The sequence below is a fragment of the Crotalus tigris genome, unplaced genomic scaffold (assembly GCF_016545835.1).
Source record: "Crotalus tigris isolate CLP2741 ecotype Arizona unplaced genomic scaffold, ASM1654583v1 scf7180000019298.7629538967:1458412, whole genome shotgun sequence".
Lineage (NCBI taxonomy): Eukaryota > Metazoa > Chordata > Lepidosauria > Squamata > Viperidae > Crotalus > Crotalus tigris.
Genome location: NW_024097474.1, coordinates 476,753 through 504,360, shown reverse-complemented (window position 1 = coordinate 504,360; position 27,608 = coordinate 476,753). Strand labels below are relative to the sequence as shown.

General features: G+C 45.9%; 1 protein-coding gene across 5 annotated transcripts in view; it reads right to left on the bottom strand.

Annotated features, from left to right (window-relative positions):
* Nucleotides 1-27,551, bottom strand: part of HTT (huntingtin) — a 90,108-nt gene extending 62,557 nt beyond the window's left edge. For 2 of the 5 annotated variants that reach the window (XM_039361500.1, XM_039361504.1), the window contains exons 1-21: nt 27,399-27,551; nt 24,978-25,061; nt 23,805-23,925; nt 22,209-22,268; nt 19,900-19,979; nt 18,559-18,697; nt 16,806-16,947; nt 15,013-15,191; nt 13,918-14,122; nt 13,333-13,380; nt 12,037-12,117; nt 10,532-10,869; nt 8,732-8,855; nt 7,674-7,789; nt 6,662-6,773; nt 5,429-5,569; nt 4,282-4,440; nt 4,099-4,187; nt 2,688-2,827; nt 2,510-2,573; nt 1,478-1,578 (exon numbers count right to left, since the gene is read on the bottom strand). In XM_039361500.1, the coding sequence (XP_039217434.1) occupies nt 1,478-1,578; nt 2,510-2,573; nt 2,688-2,827; nt 4,099-4,187; nt 4,282-4,440; nt 5,429-5,569; nt 6,662-6,773; nt 7,674-7,789; nt 8,732-8,855; nt 10,532-10,869; nt 12,037-12,117; nt 13,333-13,380; nt 13,918-14,122; nt 15,013-15,191; nt 16,806-16,947; nt 18,559-18,697; nt 19,900-19,979; nt 22,209-22,268; nt 23,805-23,925; nt 24,978-25,061; nt 27,399-27,520 (2,645 nt within the window). In that variant the 5' untranslated portion in view covers nt 27,521-27,551. The remainder of the gene's footprint in view (nt 1-1,477; nt 1,579-2,509; nt 2,574-2,687; nt 2,828-4,098; nt 4,188-4,281; nt 4,441-5,428; nt 5,570-6,661; nt 6,774-7,673; nt 7,790-8,731; nt 8,856-10,531; nt 10,870-12,036; nt 12,118-13,332; nt 13,381-13,917; nt 14,123-15,012; nt 15,192-16,805; nt 16,948-18,558; nt 18,698-19,899; nt 19,980-22,208; nt 22,269-23,804; nt 23,926-24,977; nt 25,062-27,398) is intronic. The other 3 variants (XM_039361501.1, XM_039361502.1, XM_039361503.1) reach the window with 3 other exon arrangements.
* Between the last annotated feature and the right edge of the window lie 57 nt (nt 27,552-27,608).

Sequence of the window (27,608 nt, the reverse complement as noted above, 5' to 3'; positions counted from 1 at the left end):
ATTTTTCCGTGTAGAAGACACTATTTTTTCTTGCCAACACCCTGTTCAAAAACCAGGTGCGTCTTATACACAGAAAAATATTAGATAGATAGATAGATAGATAGATAGATAGATAGATAGATAGATAGATAGATGGATGGATGGATGGATGGATGGATGGATGGATGGATGGATGGATGGATGGATGGATGGATAGATGGACGGATGATAGGGATAATAGATGATAGACAGATAGGGTAGATACCTGATAAAGAGAGATAAGATAGATGATAGATAGATAGATAGATAGATAGATAGATAGATAGATAGATAGATAGATAGATAGATAGATAGATGATAGCTAGATAGGGTAACCTCCACAGCCCAGGGCATGCCCATGTGGGTTCTTTACACGCCGCTGCCGTGCCGTCTGGTGCAGGGGTCAAGCCTGCACCAGGCGGCACGGGAGGGGGCAAGGTTGTCAGATGGCAGCATCCAGAGGTAGCGGATGGTACCGGCAGCATGGGTGGCAGGGACAGCCCTTTCGCTCCCTCGTACCTGCATGCTGGCCGGGGACCCTGCGGAACGAACTTCCTGCTTGAGTAGGGGGCTGGACTAGAAAACCTCCAAGGTCTCTTCTGATTGTTTTTACACTTGCCATACAGGACAGCCGATGAGGCATGGAGGCGGCCAGTGAAACTCAATTATATCCTTCTGCCCCTGGTGTTCCCTCCTCGAGGTTGGTGTGTGTGTGTGTGTGTGTGTGTGTGTGTGTGTGTGTGTGTGGGCAACAACAGGCCTGAACTGAATCCCAGCAACACTAGATGGCTATTGGTTTCAGTGATTTCCATAGCTGCAAATTTCATGTCTGCTTTGATGGGTTGCCTTCCAAGTTCTGAGGCTCGCTGATCTCCAGCTTGGAATGTCAATTGCAACACAGAAATAAGTTACCGTATATTCCGGCGTATAAGGCGACCCGGCGTATAAGACGACTGTCTTCGGCGCCGAGTCGCATGCCTAGAAAGTCGTCTTATATGCCGGAAACTACCATATTTTCCGGCGTATAAGACGACCCCCGACTTCGGCGCCGATTTCAACGCTTTCAAAAGTTGTCTTATACGCCGAAAAGTAGGGTAAGTTTTTGCTTTAATTTAGCCCATTAATAACACATTTGATTTCCCTTTTCCTATGGCGACAAGCAACCACTTTCAGTTGTGCCATTCAACGTTCAGCTTTCGTAACGTGCTCCAAACCTTTCCGCATATGAGAATATAAACTTTGTAGTTTGGAGAAGCCTTGAGGCAAGGGTATTTGGGGGTTCACACGCAGTCTTTCCATGAAAACATATTCAGGATTAAACCCCTGCCTATTGACAATTCTTATTCCTAAAGTGTAATTCCCGCTATGCATTAGGTTTACAGCGTATGCTCTCCTTCTGTACAAAAAAATAAGCAAATATGGCAAGAATAGAAAAATTAAGTTTCAGTTGAACGAATACCTTACTAAAGCAGCCGCTGCCACGCGCCTGACCCTGGGGTCTTTGTCCCCCAGGAGAGAAATGACCACTTCCTTCAGAACCCGCTCCTGAAGTTTTAACAGCTGTGGGGGAAAAGGCAGTGCAAAGGCTGGTCAAGAAAAGCTATTTTCAAGGAGCTTAGAGACGGCACCTATCAATAAATTAAAGTAAGACAGAAATCCAGTGTTGGGTTCCCATCTTAAAAGAATGCTAAAACCCAAGAAAAACGTGCTGAGGTTCTTCTAAGCCAGGGGTAGGCAACCTTGGCTCTTTTAGGACTGGTGGACTTCAACTCCCAGAATTCCTGAGCCAGCCGTGCTGAGGGGAAAGGGAGAGGCTTCCAAGCTGAGCCATGCTGGCTCAGGAATTCTGGGAGTTGAAGTCCACAAGTCATAAAAGAGCCAAGGTTGTCTACCCCTGCTCTAACTAATAAAGTCTACATTAATTAACATTAATTATGCTTTCATGTGAATCCTCTAACTGAGGGGTCTTCAAACGTGGCTCTTTTATGACTGGTGGACTTCAACTCCCAGAATTCCTGAGCCAGCAGTGCTGAGGAGAAAGGGAGAGGTTTCCAAGCTGAGCCAAGCTGGCTCAGGAATTCTGGGAGTTGAAGTCCACCAGTCATAAAAAAGCCAAGGTTGCCTACCCCTGTAAATCTAAGCAGTGTTCTTTGCTGTTCCTCACCCAAAGGCAGAAATCTTGCCAAGGTAAAGCAGATTACTTAAAACATTAAGCACAGATTCTGGGAACTATTAGGCAGGATCTGTCTTCACCCTCTTTCTCTCACACAGACTGTCTGAAACAAGTTGTCTCTCGCTCCTCCGGAATGCAGCCCCTCCCACCTGGGAATCCAGATTACGTTCCACCCCATTGACGCTTAGCTAAACATTACGTGAAGGAGAATAAGCGGAAAACAGCAGCTCTCTTCGAATGCATCAATAGCTCTTTTCACGCAATGAAGCATGCGGGCCTTACCCGCGTAGGTTCAGCCTCAACCTGATGCTTACTCACCCCAGTATAATGATGATCCCCTCTATGCAGGTTGCTGTCCCTCTCTTCCAAAAATTGGATCAGCCTTAGCAGCAAAAGGAGATAAAGCCACTGTTACGGTTAAGCATAACGTTAAATGCTAGAGGGAACAAAATTTCTACGGGGGGTGGGGGGTGGGAAGTAACATACGGAGGCTTACCGAAAATCTATTTCAGCCACCGTTTCCAGAAGCTCCGTCCTAACCAGCCAATAGGAACAGTTTCTTAGCAGCAGGAGGTCAACCAGTAATTGCAGCCCCAAGGAACTATGGCTGCTGCCACACAAGCTCATGATACAATGCTGAAAAGAGAAAGGTTTCATTGCTTTTTTCCTTCTTTGGAAGACGTTTTGCTTCTCATCCCAGAAGCTTCTTCAGCTCTGACTGGATGGTCGGGAAGGGAAGGATTTATACTCCTTGCAGAGAGCTAGTCATTTGCCTTCTTTTAGAGAGTCGTTGAGGCCACTTGGAGCTTTGCCTGTGTCCTCAGGGTCACCTGAGTGGTGCAAATGGGAGTGGAGCCTTCTTGGCTGCAGGATGTTCATAAAACACCTTTGGGACAACCGCGACCTGGATGACTGAGAATCTGCACATCTAGCTGTGCCCTTTGGGATGAACAGCCTTTGAACGGTGCGGGAGGATGAACGGATTTCCAGAAAACATTGCAGACTACAGGAACAGGACAGAAAACAGCCTGCAGCCAGAAGGGCTCCACCATCCATTTGTACCGCTCAGCAGTTCGGCAGTTCGAGTCTCACCGGCTCAGGGTTGACTCAGCCTTTCATCCTTCCAAGCTCAATAAAGTGGGGACGACCCCGATTGTTGGGGGGGGGACAACAGGCTGACTCTGTAAACCGCTTAGAGAGGGCTGTAAAGCACTGTCACGTGGTATATAGGTCTAAGTGCTAAGTACTGTTTCTTCCCTCCGCCCCTCCTTCCTTCCTTCCCATGATGGCGCAGTGGTTAGAATGCAGTACTGCAGAAGGCTGACTCTGCCCACTGCCAGGAGTTCGATCCTGACCGGCTCAAGCCTGACTCAGCCTTCCATCCTTCCGAGGTCGGTAAAACGAGGACCCAGATTGTTGGGGGGGGGGGCAATAGGCTGACTCTGTAAACTGTTTAGACAGGGTTGTAAAACACTGTGAAGCGGTATATAAGTCTAAGTGCTATTGCTAACTATTATCTATCTATCTATCTATCTATCTATCTATCTATCTATCTATCTATCTATCATCTCTCTCTTCTATTTACAATCTCTCTCTCTCTCTCTCTCTCTCTATCTATCTATCTATCTCAAGAGCCTTGGTGGCGCAGTGGTTAGAATGCGGTATTGCAGGCTAACTCTGCCCACTGCCAGGAGTTTGATCCTGACCAACTCAAAGTTGACTCAGCCTTCCATCCTTCCAAGGTCGGTAAAATGAGGACCCAGATTGTTTGGGGGGGGGGCAAGAGGCTGACTCTATAAACCACTTAGAGAGGGCTGTAAAGCACTGTAAAGCGGTGTATAAGTCCAAGTGCTATTGCTACTGCCAGGCGTCAAGAAGAAACAACAGTTTTAAAGGTGTTTGCCTACCCTCACAGCTATGCAGGCCAATTTGCACGTGACCGAAGACTCGTCTTTCAGGGTCTTTTGGAGCAAGGAGATACAGTCCACCAGCGTACCTGGAGGGGAAGAACAGCAGAGGCTATGCACCTTTGCCTTCACCTGAACCCTTTCAGGCACAACCCTTTCAGGTGGCCTTCTTCACCCTGTTACCTGGGGATGCTTTTATATTTTCTAGCCAGCTCTCCACACTGAAGCAAGACTGGACCAGGATGGAGTAAATAATAGTCCCGCATAAAATCGCAGTGGTGCCTCTGATCTGTGGATCACCATGGTCGATATAATTCACAATGTCCTTCACGTACTGCTCTTCTAGGAAAATGAATCAGGAATAAATAAAGAGAAAGCCCGCACACGGATGTAAGTTACTCTATGCCAGAATCATCCCAAATCTTTTTTTTAATAAACATTTTATTAATTTTCTATTTTTACAATCAAGTGCTTAATAGACAACGTGATGACTAAGTCCATTAGTAATTCCGTGGTACTTATAAGCTTTTTCAAACTAACTCCAATATTACTCCAATACATTCTCCCTTCTTCTGGTAAGAGACATTACCCCACACTAAGCAAACACAATTCTTATTGTTGTTAATAAATACACAGTTGAATATCAGCACTTGTTGCAGTTCTCTAGTAGTATCAATAATATCAGTTTAGAATATCTTTTCTAACCAAAACATATCTTAATTGCATTTGCACTCCATTTCCATTTATTCGGTCCGTATCCTATTTTCGCTTTTTTCAATTTTAATTTCCCATCCATATTCAAAATACCCCAATCATTTATAATTTCAAAACAAATTCTATTTGGGTAAGCTTCCCTTATTCAAACTTCTTAGCGTATTCTTATTTCCCTTTTCATACCAAGGTATGATATTCTGATTACAAATCTTATCTATCTAGTTATAGTAATACTTCTATTTCTAGCAATGTATTCTTAACCATATTCAAACATCTCATTTAATATAATATCCTCTCTAATAGGTCAAAGCTTCTGTTTTCTTCAGTCTTACTCGGGCTTTCTTCCTTTGCCAACTAACTTTCCGAGTCAGTGCATTTGGATCATCAAATAATTCTTCCTCTATTTTTGTGTACATTATTTGGAACAAGAGAAACAATTTAGTTAAAAGTATTTTTGGAAGAGCCAGCCCATTTATATCCATTAAACAATTTTTAAACAATCCCAATTCTTTTAAAGGCAGATATTCGGGGGCTTGTCTGTTACTCCTCGGATATAAAAGAGCCACATACTTTTAATATATATATATATATTAAAAAGAATCCACAAAACACCTACCCCTTTCCTCTTTGGCACTCTCAGCGGGCATTTTGAACAGTTTGCTGAAGAAAGCTTCCGGGTGAAGGGCCACTGCTGCCCCCACACAGCTGATGGCCAAGGCTTTCACGCTGACCCGGACTTCTTTATCCGGCACCAGAGCTAGAAGAGGACGAACAGAAAGTCAGGTCGCTGGGTCAGTATATAAGGATCTGGTTGACCCCCCTTTTTTTTTGGGACTGAGAAAGCACCACTTTGCAAGCGCCAGAAATATCAATGACATGTTCTATCATTAAGTAATCATTAAATGCCGTCCCATCCCAGAAGCAGTTATGAAGACCCAGAGATGAGCCACCCAGGAACCACTTTTGAGGAAAAAAATAATGTTTTAGGGCCCTGTGACCTCCTTACTCCTGCGGGAAAAAGAGCTTATTGTTTTTACAGAAACTGCAGAGGACATGCTAGCCTGGGGTCTTCAAACTAGCCCACGAGTCACCATGAACTCATAGAGCAAAATGGACATTGCCAACAAACTCAGAGTGCTTGGGTGTGGTTGGGAGGGCACTGACTTTTCTAGGCTGCCCTATCTATGTTTCCTGGTAAAATACATGGGAAAATCCCATTGGAGGAAAATTCCACTTAGGGTTAGGGTTAGGTCACCATGAACTCATAGAGCAAAATGGACACCGCCAACAAACTCGGAGTGCTTGGATATAGTTGGGAGGGCACTGACTTTTCTAGGCTGCCCTATCTATCTTTCCTGGTAAAATACATGGGAAAATCCCATTGGAGGAAAATTCCACTTAGGATTAGGGTTAGGTCACCATGAACTCAAGAGAGGACATCGCCAACAAATTCGGAGTGCTCGGCTATGGTTAGGAGGGCACTGACTGAGGAATTCTGGGAGTTGAAGTCTGCAACGCTTAAAGTTGCCAAGTTTGGACACCCCTGGTTTAAAAGGTAGCAGTAACGTCAGCAGATTCCATCCCCCCAGCATTGCAACCCAGAACAATTTCAAGCTTGGCCTGGTTGTTTTGAAAGCAACGGCGACACAGTTCAAAATCAAACTCAGTTTAACAGCAGCGCCCTGCATAGAGATGTTCTCTAAGCTGAGTTCAGCCACGGAGTTTCCCAATTTAGCATCGGCATGATTTTCAAAAGCCTTATTCCTTTTGGTTCTTAACTGGCCTGGGCGTCAGGTAGGAGGCGATGGGTTCATCCTTTCTCTGCAAGGGCCCCCGTGTGGCAACTCACCCCCTTTCTCTCCTGTGAGCAGAAAAGAGGCTGACAGGAGGCGAACACAATGGACTAATGGAGCAGCGCTTCCATCCTGGTAGCCCCCGATATCGCCTTTAATTCTGGAGAGCTGTCATTAAAAATAACAAAATAAAATCCAATTAAATTTTATTGGAGGTTAAAGTATGCTGGTCAACCAAAGAGGGTTGCTCTTAGGATGCCAAGAGAGTCAAAGAATCACACAAAATTTTACGTCCCCCATCCTGGGCCACATCGGGCCCTTTCGCTCTGTCCCTATGTGAGGTCAATTGAAAATTAGAAATCAAATATAAATAAGTGTACGTCATGCATGCAATATAACTGCATTGCTTTTATTTTAAAGGCGACTGCTGTTTTTTTTTCAATTTATGCATGGGAATGTGTGCGTGTCCGCGTGTCTTCACAGCCCTATCGGTTCAGCCCCCCACAACAATCCAGAATCACAGGCGGTCCTCAACTTACAACCGTTCATTTAGTGACTGTTCCAAGTTACAACGGCACCCAAAAAAGCGACTCGCGATCATTTTTCACACTTACGACCATCGCAGCGTTCCCCACCGTGAAAATGTAGACGCTTGGCACAACTGACCCACATTTATGACGGGTCACAGTGTCCCCTGGGAGGGGAGGGGGGTTTAAGTCATCTCCTTTTGCGACCTTCTGACCCAATGGGCTAAAAACGGATTCAATTAACAACCGGGTTGCTAACTTAACAACTGCAATGATGCGCTTAGTGACTATGGCAAGAAAAAGTCGTAAAACGGGGCAAAAGTCAGTTAACTGTCTCGCTGAACGCCATAAATTTTGGGCTGAACTGTGGGTGGGAGTTGAGGACGATCTACCTGCCAGAGGAGAGACTCAGCTGAGATTGTTGGTCTCCCATCCCTGAAAATCTTGGAGCCCCTCTCACCATAAGAGGGTCTCCCTTCTGCCCAATCTGGGGGTCACAGGAGCGACCCCAGGTCCCCTTGCCTCCCCCCATCAGACTGACCTTATTTCCGTGGTCAGCCAGTTCAGCTTCTTCCTTCGGCGCAAACTTCTCCACGCTGCCATTTGAAGGCTCCCGGCTGTGGCTCACGCTTTTCGCTAAATGAGATCGCTGAAGCTCTTTAAAATAATAACAACTATTTTTATTATTATTATGGATCATCGCACAATCAGCCAGATGTTCAGACTGGATTTGGCATTTTGTCCACCTACCGAGTCCTTACCCAGGACCTGGGATAGGCAGATGTGGATGTTTGATGGTATTACAGGTATCGTCGCAGGATGGAAGCAGTTCCTAGTAAGGCCGCCTTTTGCAATTGACTAATAGCGAATTTGTCAATGCCAATGGTGTTCAAGTGGTGCTCCAGTTGTTTTGGGATTGCACCCAAGGAGCCTATTACTAGTGGTACTACCCTTGCTTGCTTTTGCCACAGTCTTTCTATTTCTATTTGTAGGTCTTTGTATTTTGTTATCTTCTCCAGTTTTTTCTCTTCTATTCTGCTGTCTCCAGGCACTGCCACGTCCACTATCCAGATTTTTTTGTCTTTCTTATCGACAATTGTTAAGTCTGGGGTGTTATGTTGCAGGTGCTTGTCTGTTTGAATTCTAAAGTCCCAGAGCAGTTTGATTTTATCATTTTCTATGACTTTCTCTATTTTATGATCCCACCAGTTATTATTATTATTATTATTATTATTATTATTATTATTATTATTACTACTACTACTACTACTACTACTACTACTACTACTACTACTACTAAACTGCTCTGGGACTTGACCATGGATTCACATTTATGACGGCTGCAGTGTCCCCGGGGGGGGGGGTCACGTGATTCCCTTTTGCGATCTTCTGACAAGCAAAGTCAAGGGGGGGAAGCCTGTTGTTAAGTGACTAACTTAACAATCGCAGTGATTCAATTAACCATTAGCCAACGGAGGCCGTAAAATGGGACAAAGGTCATTGAACAAATGTTTCCCCTAACAACAGAAACCTTGGACTCCGTCGTAGTCGTTAAGCTGAGGACTATCTGGCATTTGCTTCTACTAAGTATCGACGTACCGAGGCAAGAATTTCGGGAAGGATCCAGGGCCTCGTTGTGTAGATCGCTTGTCGCTTCTTCTTCTTCGTCCTGCAGTTGACCGATCTGCATTCCGGAGTACTGATTCTCGCCACCCTCCAGAATCTAAATTGTATACAGAACAAACTTTCAAAGCAGTTGAGATCGGGGGGGGGGGTCTCCAAGCCTGACAGTTTTGCAGACTTGTGGACTTCAGATGTTTTAATTCACCACAATTCCTTTATTGCAATTCCTCACACAATCTAATATTTGATGCTTAACAAATTAATAAAACAATATAATATTCTTATTTTAACATTTATACTTCTTAACTTTACATAACCAAGGTTTTCTTTATCTCAGGTCGTTACAATATCTTATATTCATTACAATATCTTATCTTCAGAATATATGTTTTATCTATTTGGGAATATTCTATTTTAAATCTCATGTGTAAATCAAAACCCCAGGCCTTTTCAGTCTTATTCTAGCTTTCTTTCCTTGGTTGGCTCAGGAATTCTGGGAGTTGAAGTCCTCCAGTCTTAAAAGTTGCCAAGTTTGAAAACCCCCAGTTTAGATTGAAACGTAGATGACACTGAAACCTTACCAAAATTCTGCCCGTTTATATATGCAAGTAAAACATTTAATCAAAGCATTGGGAAGAGGCCAAGCTTAGGGAATGTCAGAGTTATTTCCATGCTCTTTGCTTGCCCCGATCCTTCCAGGACTCCCCCCCCCCAAAAAAATATTCTCAGTTAAGCCTGCAGCCTTGAGAATGTCCTTAACAGGACCAGCCAAAGTATGCTTGTCTAGAGGGGACGGGATACGACATCTTCAGTCTACAAGTCCTTTCAGCAGTTCTGAGAAGGCTCCACATCCATTTGCACCACTCAGCTGACCCTGAGGACACAGGTAAACCTCCAAGTGGCCTCAACGAATCTCTAAAAGGAGGCAAACAACCAGCTCTCTGCAAGGAGTATAAATCCTTCCGTTCCCCACCATTCAGTCAGAGCTGAAGAAGCTTCTGGGATGAGAAGCGAAACGTCTTCAAAGGAAAAACAAGAAAGTCCCCTTGCCTCCTGAAAAAAAAACACCTTTGGAACAACCAGGACCTGGAACAACAGAGAACCTCCACAGACAAACCCACTAGTGTTAAAAAGAGGGGGTAGAAGAAGGGGGGGAAAAGATTAACTTGTGTTTCCATTCTGTTTTTTTATGGCACGATTTTTATTAGGTGGGTCTGGTTTTTTTCCCTTTGTGTAAAGACAGATGCAAAAAACCGAGTTAAATAGTTCTGCTTTCTCCCTGTTGCTTGTCATCTTCTTGCCACTTTCCCCCACTAATGGACCAATCATTTCCTTCACTTTTTTTCTTGTTTTTTACATGTTGAAAGAAGCTTTTTTTGTTATTTTTAACTTTGGTCGCAAGCCTTAGTTCATTTTGAGCCTTAGCTTTCCTCACTTCATCTTTGCAGGCTCGGGCTATTTGCTGATATTCTGCCTTAGTTATGTGCCGCTCTTTCCACTTTCTATACTTGTCCTTTTTATCTTTCAACTTACCAGAGAGTTCTTTATGCAGCCATGCTGGTTTCTTTTGAGAGCTGTTATTTTTCCTCTTTGTTGGTATTGTGCTAGACTGGGCTTTTATTATCCCAACCCCCTGAGCAGGGGCTTGGACTAGATGACCTCCAAGGTCCCTTCCAACTTCATTACTATTACTATTACAACCCCACAACCACAAAGGATCATCCCGGGAACGCTGGCGATGCTCACTTCACGCAACCCATTAGGAACCGCTCTTACCATTTCGGAGAAATCGGAGGGGGTCACCGCCGAGTCCGGCCCTTCGGTGGTGGTCTGGGAGCTGTCGCTGATGGGCGACGAGGTGCCGTCGTTCATGTCCGACTGGATGGTGCTGATCTGGCTGGAACTCCGGCTCAGGATCTCGTCGTCGGCATCGGCTCTTGGGGCCGCGCCTGTCGGATCGCATGCCGGGAGCTCCGACTCGGACTGCAGGACGTGCTGAGAACGGGGCTGTTCCGTGATGATGTCGCAAGCCGGAGGATCGGAGGCCGAGACGGCTGCTGTCGCCAGGCCCGAGGTGGGAGCCAATTCGCTGCTGAGCTCGCTTTTCACAGACCCTAAACGGGGAAAGAAACCGTGTGAAGGTTCCGGGATGCCGTACTACACCTTTAGCGACCGAACGAAACGTTATCATCATGTCGGTAATTATTGCAGCAGTTTTATGGAATTTTTATCTTCTCTTTCCACAAAAAATCCCTTACTCGAAGCCCTTGTAATAAAGAAAAGCCAAAATTAGCACACACACACACACACACACACACACACACACACACACAAGCATAATGTCACACCCGCCCCAAAACAGTCATTTAGGAAAGTAGACTCTTGACGGATTGAAGAGAAAAGGATTTTTACTAAAGACATTGGTTGCAGGAAGATGAGGCAGGATCTGAAGTTCCCACTCGCCGACACAAAGAGCCAAACCCTAAATTAGAACGGAGTCGGAAGGGACCTTCTAGGTCAAGTAGTCCAATCCCTTGCCCAAGCAGGAGACCCTACACCGTATCTGACAGAGGGCAGTCTAGTCTTTCTATTCTATTCTATTCTATTCTATTCTATTCTATTCTATTCTATTCTATTCTATTCTATTCTATTCTATTCTATTCTATTCTACATTCATTCTATTCTATTCTATTCTATTCTATTCTATTCTATTCTATTCTATTCTATTCTATTCTATTCTATCCTGTTCTGCATTCCTTCTATTCTATTCTATTCTATTCTATTCTATTCTATTCTATTCTATTCTATCCTATCCTATCCTATCCTATCCTATCCTATTCTGCATTCCTTCTATTCTATTCTATTCCATTCTGTTCTATTCTATTCTTTCTTCATTTCTCTGTTGTAATTCTAATTCTAGTCTATATTCTATCTTTTCAAAAAGTCAAAACTGCTGCATTTGGTCTTGCGTCGCATCTGGAGTTATATATAAAATATATAAAAAAAATTTCAACACAACGGCTAAGTCACGGTTTATTGTGAAAGTCTAAAGGGGGCTACCGAGCTTTTCCATACAAAAACACGGCATGGAACCCCTGGTGCAGTTTTCCACAATTCCGCCAAGTGAGAGGTTCATTATATGCTGCTCAACTCAAAAGACGTTATTACGTAATACATGCAACCCCCCCCCTTTTTTTAGAAGGCAGTAAATTCACGAGTAAAGAAAAATAACAGCGGATCGATTTCAGTATAATTCTCACAAGAATGAGAAGCTAACTTACCTGCAAAGTCCATTTGGCTGGTTTCAGATCTGGCTTCAGTATCTTCTTCCAGACCTTCTTCTTCTCCTGATAGGACTTTAGCTGATAAATTAACGCAAGAAATATATATATATATATATACACACACCTTGGTACTTTTATGACTCGTGGACTTCAACTCCCAGAATTCCTGAGCCAGCCATGCTGAGGGGAAAGGGAGAGGTTTCCAAGCTGAGCCATGCTGGCTCAGGAATTCTGGGAGTTGAAGTCCACGAGTCATAAAAGAGCCAAGCTTGCCTACCTCTCTCTAGGAGCTGTATCTATCTGATTATCTATCCAGTTCACGTCAACCTTGTTGAGGAGGCACAGAGGATGTGCCCAGCCTCAAAATTATCCAACCAGATTTAAAGACTGCTCTAGATTAGATAACCTTTATTGTCATTTTTTTTCCTGTGGGCATAATGGCACACCTTAAAAATGAAATTTAGTTGCTTCGTCTCAAAGTGTACACATACATAACACACATTTAAAACATACGATATACAACAGGAGTCTTCAAACTTGGCCCTTTGATGACTTGTGGACTTCAACTCCCAGAATTTCTCAGCCAGGCACGGGAGTTGAAGTCCACAAGTCATCAAAGGGCAAAGTTTGAAGACCCCTGATCTAAGTTAAAAATTTGGAACTAAGAGTAGAAAACACATGAAAACAGTTCAAAACCAACATTTTGAATGTTTTATACATACCAAGGGTTTGCCTGTTTTTATATATCTACATCTCTATCTGTATCTCTCCATCTGTCTGTCTGTCTGTCTGCTCACCCATCGACCTATTTCTAGACTTAGTCAAAGATCTGATTGAACCGACACATGCGATGCATTAGGGAAATGCCACAAAAAAAGTCAAATCAAAGCACATGCAATTAACTTAAAAGCAGGTGTAACAATAGTATCAAAACAATAGTACTTTGTCTAAACAAAGTTATTGTATTAAAAAAAAGTATTCAAACCGTTTCAGACATTTAGCCAAACCAATTCATTATGATTGATTAGGTGCCGTCAAGTCATTATTGACTCTTTGCAACCACGTCGCTAGATTTTTCTCCCCGAGTTCATGGTGATAGCTTACATAATTTTAGCCGCAGCGAAAAGCAAGGAATGAAATGTTAACTATGATTCTTTTAAAGGACAGCAATAATAGATGGCGAACGTAAGAAAAGAACGAAGGGCCAAGAGCCAAAGAAATAAAGGTTTTCCCAGTCAAAGGAATGAAAAGAGGTAGAAAACATAAAGACACCGATTTCACAGATATAATCACCTTTTTGTTTTCTGGAAAAAACAGGGCTGCAGGAAGACCCCCCTCCAGCTGCAAATCACAGAAAAACTAAATATTAAAAAGGAATCATAACAATCGCTGAGAAAGGCAGCCACTGTGCATTCGATGCCCGTCTTTTCAAGGAATTGTTTTCAGCAACTGACTGGTTTGGAAAATCAGTTGCTTTGTCTCCCACCGAGCAGAAATCAATCAAATCAACCCCGTTTGGGTTTTTTCCCCCCAATCATCCAAAAGAAAAGTCATTTTGTAAGAGGTCATCAGTTGGAGAAATAAAGACAATCGTCAATTTAATCTAATTTGGTGCAATTTTAGCATGCAGAGAATCAAAAGTTGCCCATGCTTAAAAAGGAAACACAAGGGACCCCTTCACCTCACCTTGAACAGGGTTCATTACAACACAAACCCTAAACAACGCGGGAAGAATCCACAACAGACATTCTCAATCTTTGGGTCGCGATACTTTTAAAGAATTTGACTGCCGGCTTTCTGTGATGGAACCGTTTGGGAAAACGGTGACGTCCCTTCTTTACGGTCTCCCATTTTCAACCCGGGCGAAACGCCGCTTACCTATCAGTTCCACGATGCTGTCACTGCGGCTTCTGCTCACAATCTCGTCTTCGGCTGCGCTGGCTTGCAAAAGCCCCCCACGCATCGTGAGGACCAAGAGGAGGTTGGGGGGAGGCGTCCTGAGGAGTTGCTGCAACAGCTCCAGGGATCCGGTCACAACGTTGTGATCCCGGTGCTGGGTGTACTGGAGACTCAGTTCATACACCTGGAAGGGAAGGGAAGGGGGAAGGAAGGATGGAAGGAAGGAAGGAAGGGAGAGGGAGGGAGGGAGGAAAGGAAGGGAGGGAGGGAGGGAAGAAAGAAAGAGGGAGGGAGGAAAGGAAGGGAAGGAGGGGAAAAGGAGAGGGAGGGAGGGAGGGAGGGAGGGAAGGAGGGAGGGAGGGAAGGAAGAAAGGAAGAGGGAGGGAGGAAAGGGAGGGAGGGAAAAAAGGAAGGAAGGAGAGGGAGGGAGGGAAAGAAGGAAGGGAGGGAGGGAGGGGAGGGGAGGGAAGGAAGGAAGGAAGGAAGGAAGGAAGGAAGGAAGGAAAGGAAGGAAAGAAGGAGGGGAAAGGAGAGGGAAGGGAGGGAGGGAGGGAGGGAGGGAGGGAGGAGGGAGGGAAAAGGAAGAAAGGAAGAGGAGGGAGGGAGGAAAGGGAGGGAGGGAGGAAAGGGAAGGAAGGAAGGAGAGGGAGGGAGGGAAAGAAGGAAGGGAGGGAGGGAGGGGAGGGGAGGGAAGGAAGGAAGGAAGGAAGGAAAGAAAGAAAGAAAGAAAGGAAGGAAGGAAGGAAGGAGAGGGAGGGAGGGAGGAAAGGAGAGAAGGAAGAGGGAGGGAGGGAAGGAAGGAAGGAAGGAGAGAGAGAGAGGGAGGAAGCAATAGCAATAGGACTTAGACTTATATACTGCTTCATATAGTGCTTCACAGTCCTTTCTAAGCGGTTTACAGAGTCAGCTTGTTGCCCCCCAACAATCCAGGTCCTCATTTTACCAACCTCAGAAGGACAGAAGGCTGAGTCAACCTTGAGCCGGTCAGGATCGAACTCCTGGCAGTGGGCAGAATCAGCCTGCAATGCCGCATTCTAACCACTGCGCCAACACGGCCCTTGAGCGAACCGTTACCTCTATGAGTTGGTCCAAGGAAGGCGAGATCTCGGTTTCCTTCTGTATCACCCCGAAGCTGCCTTTCAGGCTGGTGTCTTTCACCTGCTGTTGCAGCAATGGGATCAGGTACCTCAGGGTGAGCAACACCCCGAGGATCAAGACGCTGGGATGCTCTTCTTCCTTGGGACACAGCAGCCCTGCGGAGAAGACAATTGGAGCAGCTGACAAGCCACACCGCCCTCCAGCCCTTCACAACGCCCACTGACTCCCCCTCCCAGGATCTAGGGCAGGGGTAGGCAACCTTGGCTCTTTCATGACTCGTGGACTTCAACTCCCAGAATTCCTGAGCCAGCATGGCTCAGCTTGGAAACCTCTCCCTTTCCCCTCAGCATGGCTGGCTCAGGAATTCTGGGAGTTGAAGTCCACCAGTCATAAAGCAGCCTAGGCCTAGGCCAGAGGTAGGCAACCTTGGCTCTTTTATGACTGGTGGACTTCAACTCCCAGAATTCCTGAGCCAGCCACGCTGAGGGGAAAGGGAGATTTCCAAGCTGAGCCATGCTGGCTCAGGAACTCTGGGAGTTGGAAGTCCATGAGTCATAAAAGAGCCAAGGTTGCCTACCCCGGTAGTGGGCGGTGGCCCATAGTTTGGGGACCCCTGCTTTAGAGCACACCAGCCATCCAGGGAGAGCGCAGTGTAGATGTTAGTGCTAGAGGGGCTGGTGGTTAATGGGAGCCAGAGAGATCTTTCCACCAGGCCGTGTGTGTGTGTGTGTGTGTGTGTGTGTGTGTGTGTGTGTGTGTGAGAGAGAGAGAGAGAGAGAGAGAGAGAGAGAGAGAGAGAGGGAGGGAAGGAGGGAGGGGGGAAGGAGAGAAAGAGAAAGGAAAGGAGAGAGGGAGAAGAGAGGAAGAAAAAGAGAGGAGAGGAAGAGAGGAGAGAGAAAAAGAAAAGGAAAGAGAGAGGGAGGGGGGAGAAAGATAAAGGAGAGAGAGAGAAGGAGAGAGAGGAAGAGAGGAGACGGAAAGAGAAAAGGAAAGAGAGATAGAGGGGAGAGAGAGGAGAGACAAAGAGAAAGGAGAGAGAGAAGGAGGAGAGGGAAAGAGAAAAGGAGAAAGAGAGAGAAAGAAAGAGAAAGAGAGAAGAGAGAGGGAAGGAGAGAGGGAGGGAGGGAGGGGAAGGAGAGAAAGAGAAAGGAGAGGGAGGGAGAGAGAGAGAGAGGGGAAGAAAGAGAAAAGGAGAAAGAGAGAGAGGGAGAGGAGAGAGAAAGAGAAAGGAGGGGGGAGGGAGGGAAGGAGGGAGAGGGAAGGAGAGAGAGAGAGAGGGAGGGAGAGAGAGAGAGAGGGGAAGAAAGAGAAAAGGAGAAAGAGAGAGAGAGAGAGGAGAGAGAAAGAGAAAGGAGAGAAAGAAGGAGAGAGGGAGAGGAGAGAGAAAGAGAAAGGAGGGGGGAGGGAAGGAGGGAGAGGGAAGGAGAGAAAGAGAAAGGAAAAAAGGAGAGAGGGAGAGGAGAGAGAGAAAGAAAGAGAGAGAAAGAGAGAAGAGAGAGGGAAGGAGAGAGAGAGGGAGGGAGGGAGGGAGGGAGGGGAAGGAGAGAAAGAGAAAGGAGAGGGAGGGAGAGAGAGAGAGAGGGGAAGAAAGAGAAAAGGAGAAAGAGAGAGAGGGAGAGGAGAGAGAAAGAGAAAGGAGGGGGGAGGGAGGGAAGGAGGGAGAGGGAAGGAGAGAGAGAGAGAGGGAGGGAGGGAGGGAGAAGGAGAGAGAGACAGAGAGCAATAAAGACCCAGCAAAGCTGCAGCAGGAAAACAAATTAGGCACTTACCTAGCAACACCTGAAGCAACCGGGTGTAAAAATACTGTGTCCTTCGTGAATGCTGACAGATGCTCACCGTGGCTGCAGCCGCCGTCCGACGGATGGTGGGAGAGTTGGAGTTAAGATTACCTATGAAAGCTTTCAATAAAACCTAAAGTGAAAAGAAAAATCAATGAAGTCTTTCTGTGCCATCTGAGCTTCCCTTTTCAACATCTGGCAAAGGGCAGGCCGAGATGCTCTCGCTCAACGATATGACCTCGAGGTAAACATCAGCCCAACAATTACTGCTACTCCGACGTTAAAAACTCAAAAGAAAGCTTCTTACGCTTTCCGAGAGGAAGAATTAAGCTGTCCTCAGCCCTGGACAAGACTCTATAACTCACTGAGGAAGACATTCTCCTCCATCATCTAAGGATTCCCAAAGTCGTTGCTTAATGGCAGCCTCCAGAATTACTTATGGGCTTCATTCTGGATTTTTTAAAAAAAAATATTGACCAGGAGCAAAAGTAAGCAGGGGGCAGCCACGAGTTCAGTGAGAAACACCCCCTCTCCTTGAAGTGAAGTGTTAATACCCCTTTACAAGGCCTTGGTAAGGCCACACTTGGAATCCTGCATCCAGTTTTGGTCTCCACGATGTAAAAAAGATGCTGAGACTCTAGAAAGAGTACAGAGAAGAGCAACCAAGATGATCAGGGGACTGGAGGCTAAAACATATAAGGAAAGGCTGCTGGAATTGGGCAGGTCTAGTTTAATGAAGAGAAGGACGAGGGGGGACAGGATAGCAATGTTCCAGTATCTCAGGGGCTGCCCCAAAGAAGAGGCAGTCAAGCTATTCTCCAAAGCACCGGAAGGCAGGACAAGAAGCAACGGATGGAAACTGATCAAGGAGAGAAGCAACTAAGGAGAAACTTCCTGACAGTTAGAAGAATTAACCAGTGGAACCACCTGCCTCCAGAAGCAGTGAATGCTCCAACACTGGAAGTGTTTAAGAAGAGACTGGACAGCCATTTGTCTGAAATGGTATAGGGTTTCCTGCCTGAGCAAGGGGTTGGACTAGAAGACCTCCAAGGTCCCTTGCAAGTCTGCTATTCTATTCTATTCTATTCTATTCTATTCTATTCTATTCTATTCTATTCTATTCTATTCCATTCCATTCCATTCCATTCCATATTCTATTTCTAGTCTGTAGTTCTATTTCTATTTCTATTCTGTAATTCTATTCTATTCTGTAATTCTATTCTATTCTATTCTATTCTATTCTATTCTATTCTATTCTATTCTATTCTATTCTATCTACTCTATTCTACTCTACTCTACTCCTCTGCAGGTGACATCAGCCCAGGATTTGCAAGTCGGCAACCTGCTTGTCCTAGTGCCAATCCCAGGACTTTTTCCCATTGGTAGCTTCTCTCTTACAAGGAGACTCCAGGAACCTTCAGATGGGGAAGCTATCCCCAATTCTTCAACGTGGTGGACCACTTACGGAAACAAGCACGAGAGAAGACAGATCCCGCGTATTCAGGGACGGCCTCCTGCTCAGGGTCTGGTGTCCCAAACAGCCTGCTTCCCCCCGCCCCCTTCTCTCCAAAATCTAAACCTAATTCCAAAACTTCGGCACACCTGGGCAAACCTTTCATACAGCAACCTACTTTTGATCTCACTCGCACGCCGTCCCTCGTTGGCGGACTTATTAAAACCGTAACTCCCTCTTCCAACACTCTGGGTCTGTTGAGTCTGGCGTTAGCGTTTAAAATAATTTTACCTTGATGTCGCCGTCGTTCGCAAAATTTCCAAAAGCTGCCATGATTTTGGGCATCGCCGCCGCCAAGGTTTCCTGCACGGAGTCTTCGGGCCGCCTGCTGACCCGGGTTAAGCAGGGCAGGAGGTTCACAAAGTACGGCCTGCACCAAGAGATGGCAAAAAAAAAAAAAAAATATCGCTCAAAGGCTTGGAACAGGATACTTCCTTTTTGTGACGTGGTGCAACACAAAAGAGGGCCAGCAATGTGATTTCCCCCCCCTTGGCGAGTTGCATTACAGAATGGAATGGAGTGGAGTGAAGTGGAGTGGAGCAGAATAGAATAGAATAGAATAGAATAGAATAGAATAGAATAGAATAGAATAGAATAGAATAGAATAGAATAGATATTGGAGAATATAAGGATAGGATAGGATAGGATAGGATAGGATAGCATAAGGTAGGGTAGGGTAGAGTAGAGTAGAGTAGAGTAGAGTAGAGTAGAATAGAACAGAATGCACAATAGGATAGGGTAGGGTAGAGTAGAGTAGAGTAGGGTAGAGTAGTATAGAAGGAATGCAGAATAGGATAGGATAGGATAGGATAGGATAGGATAGATATTGGAGAATAGAATAGAATATGTAATAGAATTAGAATAGAACAGGAATAGAACAGAACAGAACAGAAATAGGACACAACAAAACAGAAAACAGAAATAGAACAGAACCGAACAGAATAGAATAAAATAGAGCAGAATAGAATATATAATAGAATAGAGCAGAACCGAATACAGAATAAAAACGTTATTGTCACTTTAAATATACACTAATCAGCATACATTAAAATTAAATTTCATTGAGTTCAGCTCTAAAAAAATACCATTATGCATACATCCACACACACACACAGATGACACAGAGAAACATCAGTCTAGTTCGAATGTATACATATATGTGGCAAGAAAAAAAAAGAATCCTACGAATTTACAAGACAGATGGCATAAGGAACAAAGCTGTTACAGAATCTAGTAATTCTGCTATAAGTACTTCAAAACCTCCTCCCAGAGGGGAGCAACAGAAACAGCCCATGAAGTGTGTGTGTGTGAAGGGGGATCTCTAACAATGCTCCGCGCTCTAAGCACATATAAGCGCTTATAAGCCCTTTTCTGAATAATGGGAAGTGGTCTTCCTATAATCTTTTCAGCTGTCCTTACCACTCTCTGCATGGACCTGAAACAGCTGGCTAGGCAGATGGAGAGCCGGTCAACCAGGTCCCAGTCCAACTTTAGTAACACACAGGTCACACCCCAAACCTGCAGGCCCAGAATCCCCCAGCCTGCTTCTTGCTCTCAAGGAGATCATCTCACCTGCATTTCTGAGGTCTCACAAGATGTGCAAGCTCAGCAAATCTCCACAGAGCAGCCCGCAGACTCCGGGAAGCACCGTTCTGAAAGACACAACGGAAAAGTGCGACTGGCTTGTCAGCTACAAGAGAGGATAGCCTGAGCTAACAAGGTAGGCATGAGGATCTTACAGAATCCCTACCACAAAATAAACCTATAGCCAAGTGACTCGTGCGAGTCCCTGCCGAGCTGCAAGCAACCATGCAGCCAGCTTTTCTGAAATAAACTAGGGTTTTAAAAACACAAATATTCTTCTTGAAAACTTTAGATCAACCGTTCTCAAAGGGTGATTCGTTGTGGATGCTCCAACACTGGAAGTTTTTAAGAAGAGACTGGACAACCATTTGTCTGAGATGGCAGAGGATTTCCTGCCCGAGCAGGGGGTTGGACTAGAAGACCTCCAAGGTCCCTTCCAACTCTATTACTATTGCTATCATTATTATTGATCATCGCACAGTCAGCCAGATGTTCAGACTGGATTTGGCATTTTGTCTACCTATCGAGTTCTTACCCAGGACCTGGGATAGGCAGATGTGGATGTTTGATGGTATTACAGATATCGTCGCAGGATGGAAGCAGTTCCTAGTAAGGCGGCCTTTTGCAATTGACTAATGGCGAATTTGTCAATGCCGAAGATGGTGTCCAAGTGGTGCTCCAGTTGTTTTAGGATTACACCTAAGGCACATATTACTGTTGGTACTACTCTTGCTTGCCTTTGCCACAGTCATTCTATTTCTATTATTATTATTATTCATTAGACGTGAACCTCAGTCAACTGTACATTCCAATTGACTGGCGCTGATGGTTGACACGGGTTGCTACCAGCATCCTAGGTGTCAACCAGGTACCTTCTTAAAATGTAAGATATTCCGAGTAGCGTAGTTTTTTGTAGCATTGCTGGAGTTATTGCAGGAAGCTGCAGTTTCTTGATGTGTTTTGCAAAGTTTTTGTACATAGTTCCCAGGGCCCCGATGACAACGGGTATCACTGTAACACGTTTCATCCATAATTGTGCACTTATTATTATTATGGACCATCGCAGTCAGCCAGACGTTCAGACTGGATTTGGCATTTTGTCTACCTATCGAGTCCTTACCCAGGACTTGGGATAGGCAGATGTGGATGGTTGATGGTATTACAGATATCGTCGCAGGATGGAAGCAGTTCCTAGTAAGGCCGCCTTTGCAATTGACTAATGGCGAATTTGTCAGTGCCAATTGTGTTCAAGTGGTGCTCCAGTTGTTTTGGGATTGCATCCAAGGCGCCTATTACTATTGGTACTACCAATAGAAGTACCTATTACTATTGGTACTACCAATGGTAGTACCTATTACTATTGGTACTACCAATATTATTATTATGGATCATCGCACAGTCAGCCAGATGTTCAGACTGGATTTGGCATTTTGTCTACCTATCGAGTCCATTATTATTGTTGTTGTTATTGTTTTGTTGTTGTTATTGTTGTTGTTATTATTATTATTATCACAAGTTCCTTTTATTAGGGGATCTGTGAAGTCAAATAAATATTTTTTAAAATGTCTCAACTTTGATTTCCAATGCAGTAGACACACCAAAAGCAAAAATCAATCATTTTAAAGAACGTAACATCACCCTAAGACCAAAACTGATGTTCTAGGCTGGCATTTCTCAACTTCGCCCACTGCAAGATGTATGGAGTTCAACTCCCAGAATTCCCCAGCCGATAGACCAGCATGCACCTTGCAGCCATCCCATCAGCCCCCCCCAATCTCTCCCCTCAAATAAAGTCTTCATTTCTCATGGCTTTAGCTGACAACGAACTGTTAGAGTCCCAAATTCCTGTGGAAAACTCTACACAGGCAAGCCCTCGACTTACCACAGTTCATTTAGTGACGTTTCAAAGTTACAACGGCACTGAAAAAAGTGACTTGATGACCAATTTTCACGCTGACAACCGTTGAGGCATCCCCGTGGTCACGTGATCAAAATTTGGAGGCTTGGCCACTGATTCATATTTATGACGGTCGCAGCGGGCCCAGGGGGGGTCACACGATCCCCTTTTGCGACCTTTTAATAAGCAAACTCAAGGGGGGAAGCCGGGTTCACTTACGACCAGGTTACCAAGTTAACCACTGCAGCGACTCTCTTAATGACGGTGGCAAGGAAGGCTGCAAAGTGGGGCGAGATTCACTTAACAAATGTTTCCCATAGCAACAGAAACCTGGAGCTCAGTTTTGGTTGAAAGTCGAGCATGCAAACAAACCCACCATTTTGTGTCGAAAGGAACTCACTTTTTTAATCTCTTTGTAGAGTTCCAATTGTAGCCGAGGGAGACTAGAATCCATCAGCGCCTAGAAGGGAATCAAGAGTGCAGATCAACCATGTATTCATTTAACCAACATTCTGGGCTAAAGTAGCAGATGTATTTATTACAATGATTTTTAGCCCCTGAACAGCAACGAAGCATAGCCCTAGAGCAGAGGTAGGCAACCTGGACTCTTTTATGACTGGTGGGCTTCAACTCCCAGAATTCCTGAGCCAGCATGGCTCAGCTTGGAAACCTCTCCCTTTCCCCTCAGCATGGCTGGCTCAGGAATTCTGGGAGTTGAAGTCCACCAGTCACAAAAGAGCCAAGTTTGAAGACCCCTGAGCTAGAGGAACATATGAAAGCATAATTAATGTTAATTAATGTAGACTTTATTAGTTTAGAGCAGGGGTAGGCAACCTTGGCTCTTTTATGACTCATGGACTTCAACTCCCAGAATTCCTGAGCCAGCATGAGGGAACTATGGCCCCTTCATGACTTGTGGACTTCAACTCCCAGAATTCCTGAGCCAGCATGGCTTAGCTTGGAAATCTCTCCCTTTCCCCTCAGCATGGCTGCCTCAGGAATTCTGGGAATTGAAGTCCACGAGTCATAAAAGAGTCACGTTTGAAGACCCCTCAGTTAGAGGAACACATGAAAGCATAACTAATGTTAATTAATGTAGACTTTATTAGTTTAGAGCAGGAGTGGGCAACCTTGGCTCTTTTATGACTGGGGACTTCAACTCCCAGAATTCCTGAGCCAGCATGGGGGAACTATGGCCCCCTCATGACTGGTGGACTTCAACTCCCAGAATTCCTGAGCCAGCATGGCTCAGCTTGGAAACCTCTCCCTTTCCCCTCAGCATGGCTGGCTCAGGAATTCTGGGACTTGAAGTCCACCAGTCATCAAAGAGCCAAGGTTGCCTACCCCTGGCCTAGAGAGAGCTTGGATACATAAGTGTTTCTTATCTCTACTCTTTACTCAACAGCACTAATACTCAAGTACTACAAAGGATCGAAAGAATGTCTATGGCAGGGGCACCCACCCCTTGGCAACTTCAGACTTGTGGACTTCAACTCCCAGAAGTCCCCAGCCAGCCGTGACCTAACACCACAGGGGTCTCCAACCTTTTTGGATCGGCGGCCCGGTGGGAGGGAGGGGCAGGCGCCTTATGCACGCATGCGCAAATGTGAATGTGCCACACATTCTTTTTGTTGTTAGGGCCGAATGTGTGCTTTTGTTTCATTTTGCTTGTTTTTCTGTTTTGTATTTTATTTTTTTATGATAAAACAATAAATAATATTAAAAAATCGGGCTCAGGTGTGGTTGTCAGTATACTTAAGTGCTGGTCAGTGGCCTCTACCTCCCCATGCTGGCTTAGAAGGAATTTCAGTGTTCCACACCTCTTCCTAGGATAGCTGAACATTCAGACAAGCTAATTTCTATGTGAAATGTTGCAACATGTACACATCAAGAGACCGGCTACTTTAAGTCATCCCAAGCCGTTTTTTTTCAGCTCTCAAAGGTCCGTTTTCCTGAATTTAATCCATATTTATAGGTCATAAAATATACCACTTACTTTTATCACTTTATTGAGACACTCGTCGGCGACCATCCTGACATCAGACTCTGCATCGTCGCTGCACAGAAGGAAGAGTTCCATGGCGATCCCCAACAACTTTGGAAACTCCGGAGAATTCCTTAAAAAAAGACAACGTTGCATCCAGTTAAGAAAAACACCTCATTGGTTTCACACGGTTTCAGGAGTGGCTGGGGCACACAAACTATGATTTTCTCAAAGGTGGCTTTTTTTCAGGAGGCAACTGGACTGTCTTGTTTTTCCTCTGAAGACGTTTCGCTTCTCATCCAAGAAGCTTCTTCAGTTCTGACTGGGTGGTGGGGAACGGAAGGATTTATACTCCTTGCAGACAGCTGGTCCTTTGCCTCCTTTTAGAGGGTCATTGAGGCCACTTGGAGGTTCACCTGTGTCCTCAGGGTCACCTGAGTAGTGCAAATGGGTGTGGAGCCTTCTGGGAACTGCTGAAAGGACTGTCTTGTAGATGATCCAAATTGAACAGCCCTCTCTCAAATCTACAACACAGTCTGTGGTTTGTATCATTCCTTGGTGTAATCCTGACACAGGCAATGCCTGGTCAGTTGTCCAATCCACCTGTTTATGTTGCCTTTGAGCAGGGGTCTTCAAACTTGGCCCTTTGATGACTTGTGGACTTCAGCTCCCTCGCACGCTGGCTGAGGAATTCTGGGAGTTGAAGTCCACAAGTCATCAAAGGGCCAAGTTTGAAGACCCCTGTCTTAAAACATCCTGGCTGACAAATTCTGGGAGTTGAAGTCCCCAAGTCACAAAGGGGCCAAGTTTGAAGACCCTTGTCTTAAAGCGTCCTGGTTGAGGAATTCTGGGATCTGAAGTCCACAAGTCATAAAAGGGCCAAGTTTGAAGACCCCCTGCCTTTGAGCCCCACAGAGCAGCAACAGAACTTCTGCAGGCAGTTCATGCACCTCATCCCAACAGAGTTAAATCAAGGGAGCGCACATCCCAAACGCATCCATCGGTCACCAAGAGGTCCTATTTGATCGCCTTGATTTTCTTCCTGTTTTGATCACATTTGTTAAACCTGTACCACATTTGTAGATTTCCTTCTGCGAGACTCAGGGCCTTCCATGGTTTTCCACTAATATCATTTCTAAACCCTCCACTGTTTTCAGTAACAGAGTTCAGAAAACGCTTGATTACCTTAAACTCTGAGCAACGATGTTTTCACATATTGTCAGGCAATGATTGACTCGGTCTTTCTTGGATGTGGACAATTCCTTCTTTCTACAATAAAGACACAACCATTAAATTACGCCCACGTACCACGTTCTTGTTTTCTAGCCATAAACCCACTGCTCTGCGTCAGCCAGCCTGCTTTTGGCAACTGTCTGGAGGAAGAATGTAGCATTGGAGCTGCTCCATGGCAAGGGCCAGGACACTTAGAAATGAAAACAGCTGTTGGTGCCCCAAAATGCATCACCATGGTCAGTCTAGACCTGTCACTATGCAAACATACACATATAAATCAATGTGAATGAAATGGAACATTACAATAATTGGGATAGATAACCTTTATCATCAGTTTTTACTGTGGGCATAAAGGCACGCATTAAAAATGAAATGTAGTTGCTTGCTTTCAAAGTATACACACACATATCACACATCTAAACATACTATATACAACGTATGCGTACACCTACACCCTTACGTATAAATAATATATAAATATTAATCACTGTCCATCTTGAATCAAATAACCAAGAGTGTAGTACTTTCTTAAAATAGTTGCATAAAAATGAATTTAGCTTAATGTATAACCATACATTTATACACAGCTGTGGCCCTTTTAAAACATACCAGACAATTAAGGGGGGGGGAGTTTTGCTCGCTAGCCAGTTTGCCAATAATTGTCTCTGATCCAGCATCTCAGCCATGATTCAGCTCCACACATTCTTCTGATCCAACACAGCTTGTTACAGTTCAACACTCTCCCAACATTCTGATCTCCAGAGTTACTGGCCTGAATGAAATTCCAGTCCCTGTTATTTCTCCAGCCACTGATGCCTCTGAGGTAGTAGGAATTGCATTCAGCTATTTATTTAGCTAGAGAATTCATCTGTTCCCTTTAATGTGGAATAATAATAATAATGAAAAAATCACTAGAATAACGATGTGTCTGTATAATTACTGGAATAATGCTGTGTTAGCAATATGTGACTAACCAAATACGCATTGCACTTGGAAACGATGTATGTAGCAAAACTCTCCATTGTATGCCTGTGAGAAACTAACCTAATGTATTACCATGTAGATTTCTATGTGTGTTCCTTTGTTCCTGAGAAAGGGAAAGTATAAAACTGTAGTCTGAACCCACCCTCGGGGTTCAGAATTGCTTGTTGCTATTGCTTCTGAACCTGCGGAATAAATCTCTCTGCTAAAACCCTCTGGAATTCGTACAAGTTCCTTTCGTTTTCCACAAGACCTTAACGTGGGAACACTTTTATCCACCCTAGCTGACCAAGGACCATCAGGCCAAGATCTTTTATAGTTCTTCACAACTGCACCCAGGAGAAGGCCAAACCTGCTCAGCTGATCCTTGAAGGGCGGGCAACCCCATAACTATTTCTCCCTTCTTCTGCTCTGTCAATTTACGCGTCCACGGCAAGTCACTCCCAGCCTGGGACACACAGACAGGCCTTGGAGACATCCACCCTCCAACTCATGGGAAAAGGGAACCACAGGTGGGTACGCTGGTGCCAAAGAGGCTCTTTCGAACAGGGCCAATAAGGTGGATGGTGATGGGTCCTCTATATATGTGTGTGTGTGTGTGTGTGTGTGTGTGTGTGTGTGTGTGTGTGTGTGTGTGTGTTTCAATTCCTGGGGGCACAGCAGAATAATCACTGCAACAAGCCAGGGTTAGTGTTAGCGAATCTACGGCAGGGCTCCTCAAACTTGGCCCCTTTTAACACTTGTGGACTTCAACTCCCACAATCCCCCAGCCAGCCAAGTCTCAAAGGGGCCAAGTTTGAGGACCCTCCCCCCCATTTACTGCCTTGCAGTCTGACCCAGCCAAGGGTCTCAAGGGCCGAAGACCCCCTGGGGGCTCAGCCTGTCCTGGTGGGGGGGAGGGGGCAGCCCGAGGGGAGGTCTTCCTGGCCCCCCTCCTCCTCCTCCTGGGGGCCTTAGACCCGCTTAGGGGGGACGGGGAAGGGCTCCCCCTGACCACACGGGACCCCCAGGTTTTGGGGCCAGAGGCAAAGGGGGAAGAACGGTCCGTCCTGGCTGGGCGGGGGGGGGCTCTTCACCAGGACCCCCGCCCCGCTTAGCAACAGAAACGCTGCCCTCCCTTGTGGTCGTAAGTCGAGGACTGCCTGTAGTCTGACCCAGCCAAGGGTCTCAGGGGCGGAAGACCCCCCCCGGGGGGTGCAGCCCGAGGGGAGGTCTTCCTGGCCCCCGCCTGAGCCCCCTCCTCCCTGCCTTAGCCCCGCCTGGGAGGGAGGGGCCGGGGGCCGATCACAAGGGGTTTCTGGGAAAGAGGCGGGGGGGGAGACGGAATCCCCCCCACTTGCCAACCCGGCTGGCCTCCCCCGGCAGGGTCGCGTCTCCGCCCCCCCCACTCACGGGCGGGCGGGCGGCTCCTCGGGCGCGGGGGCGGCGGGGCTGGGCGGCGGCGGCGGCGGCGGCTGCTGCTGGAAGGAGCGCAGCGCCTCGAAGGCCCGCATCAGCTTCTCCATGGCGGCCATGGCGGAGCGCGGCGAGGGGGCGGGGCGCTCCCTACGCCGGCCCCGCCCCCGGCCCCGCCTCCGCGCGCCCCGCCGGCCCTTCCCGCCG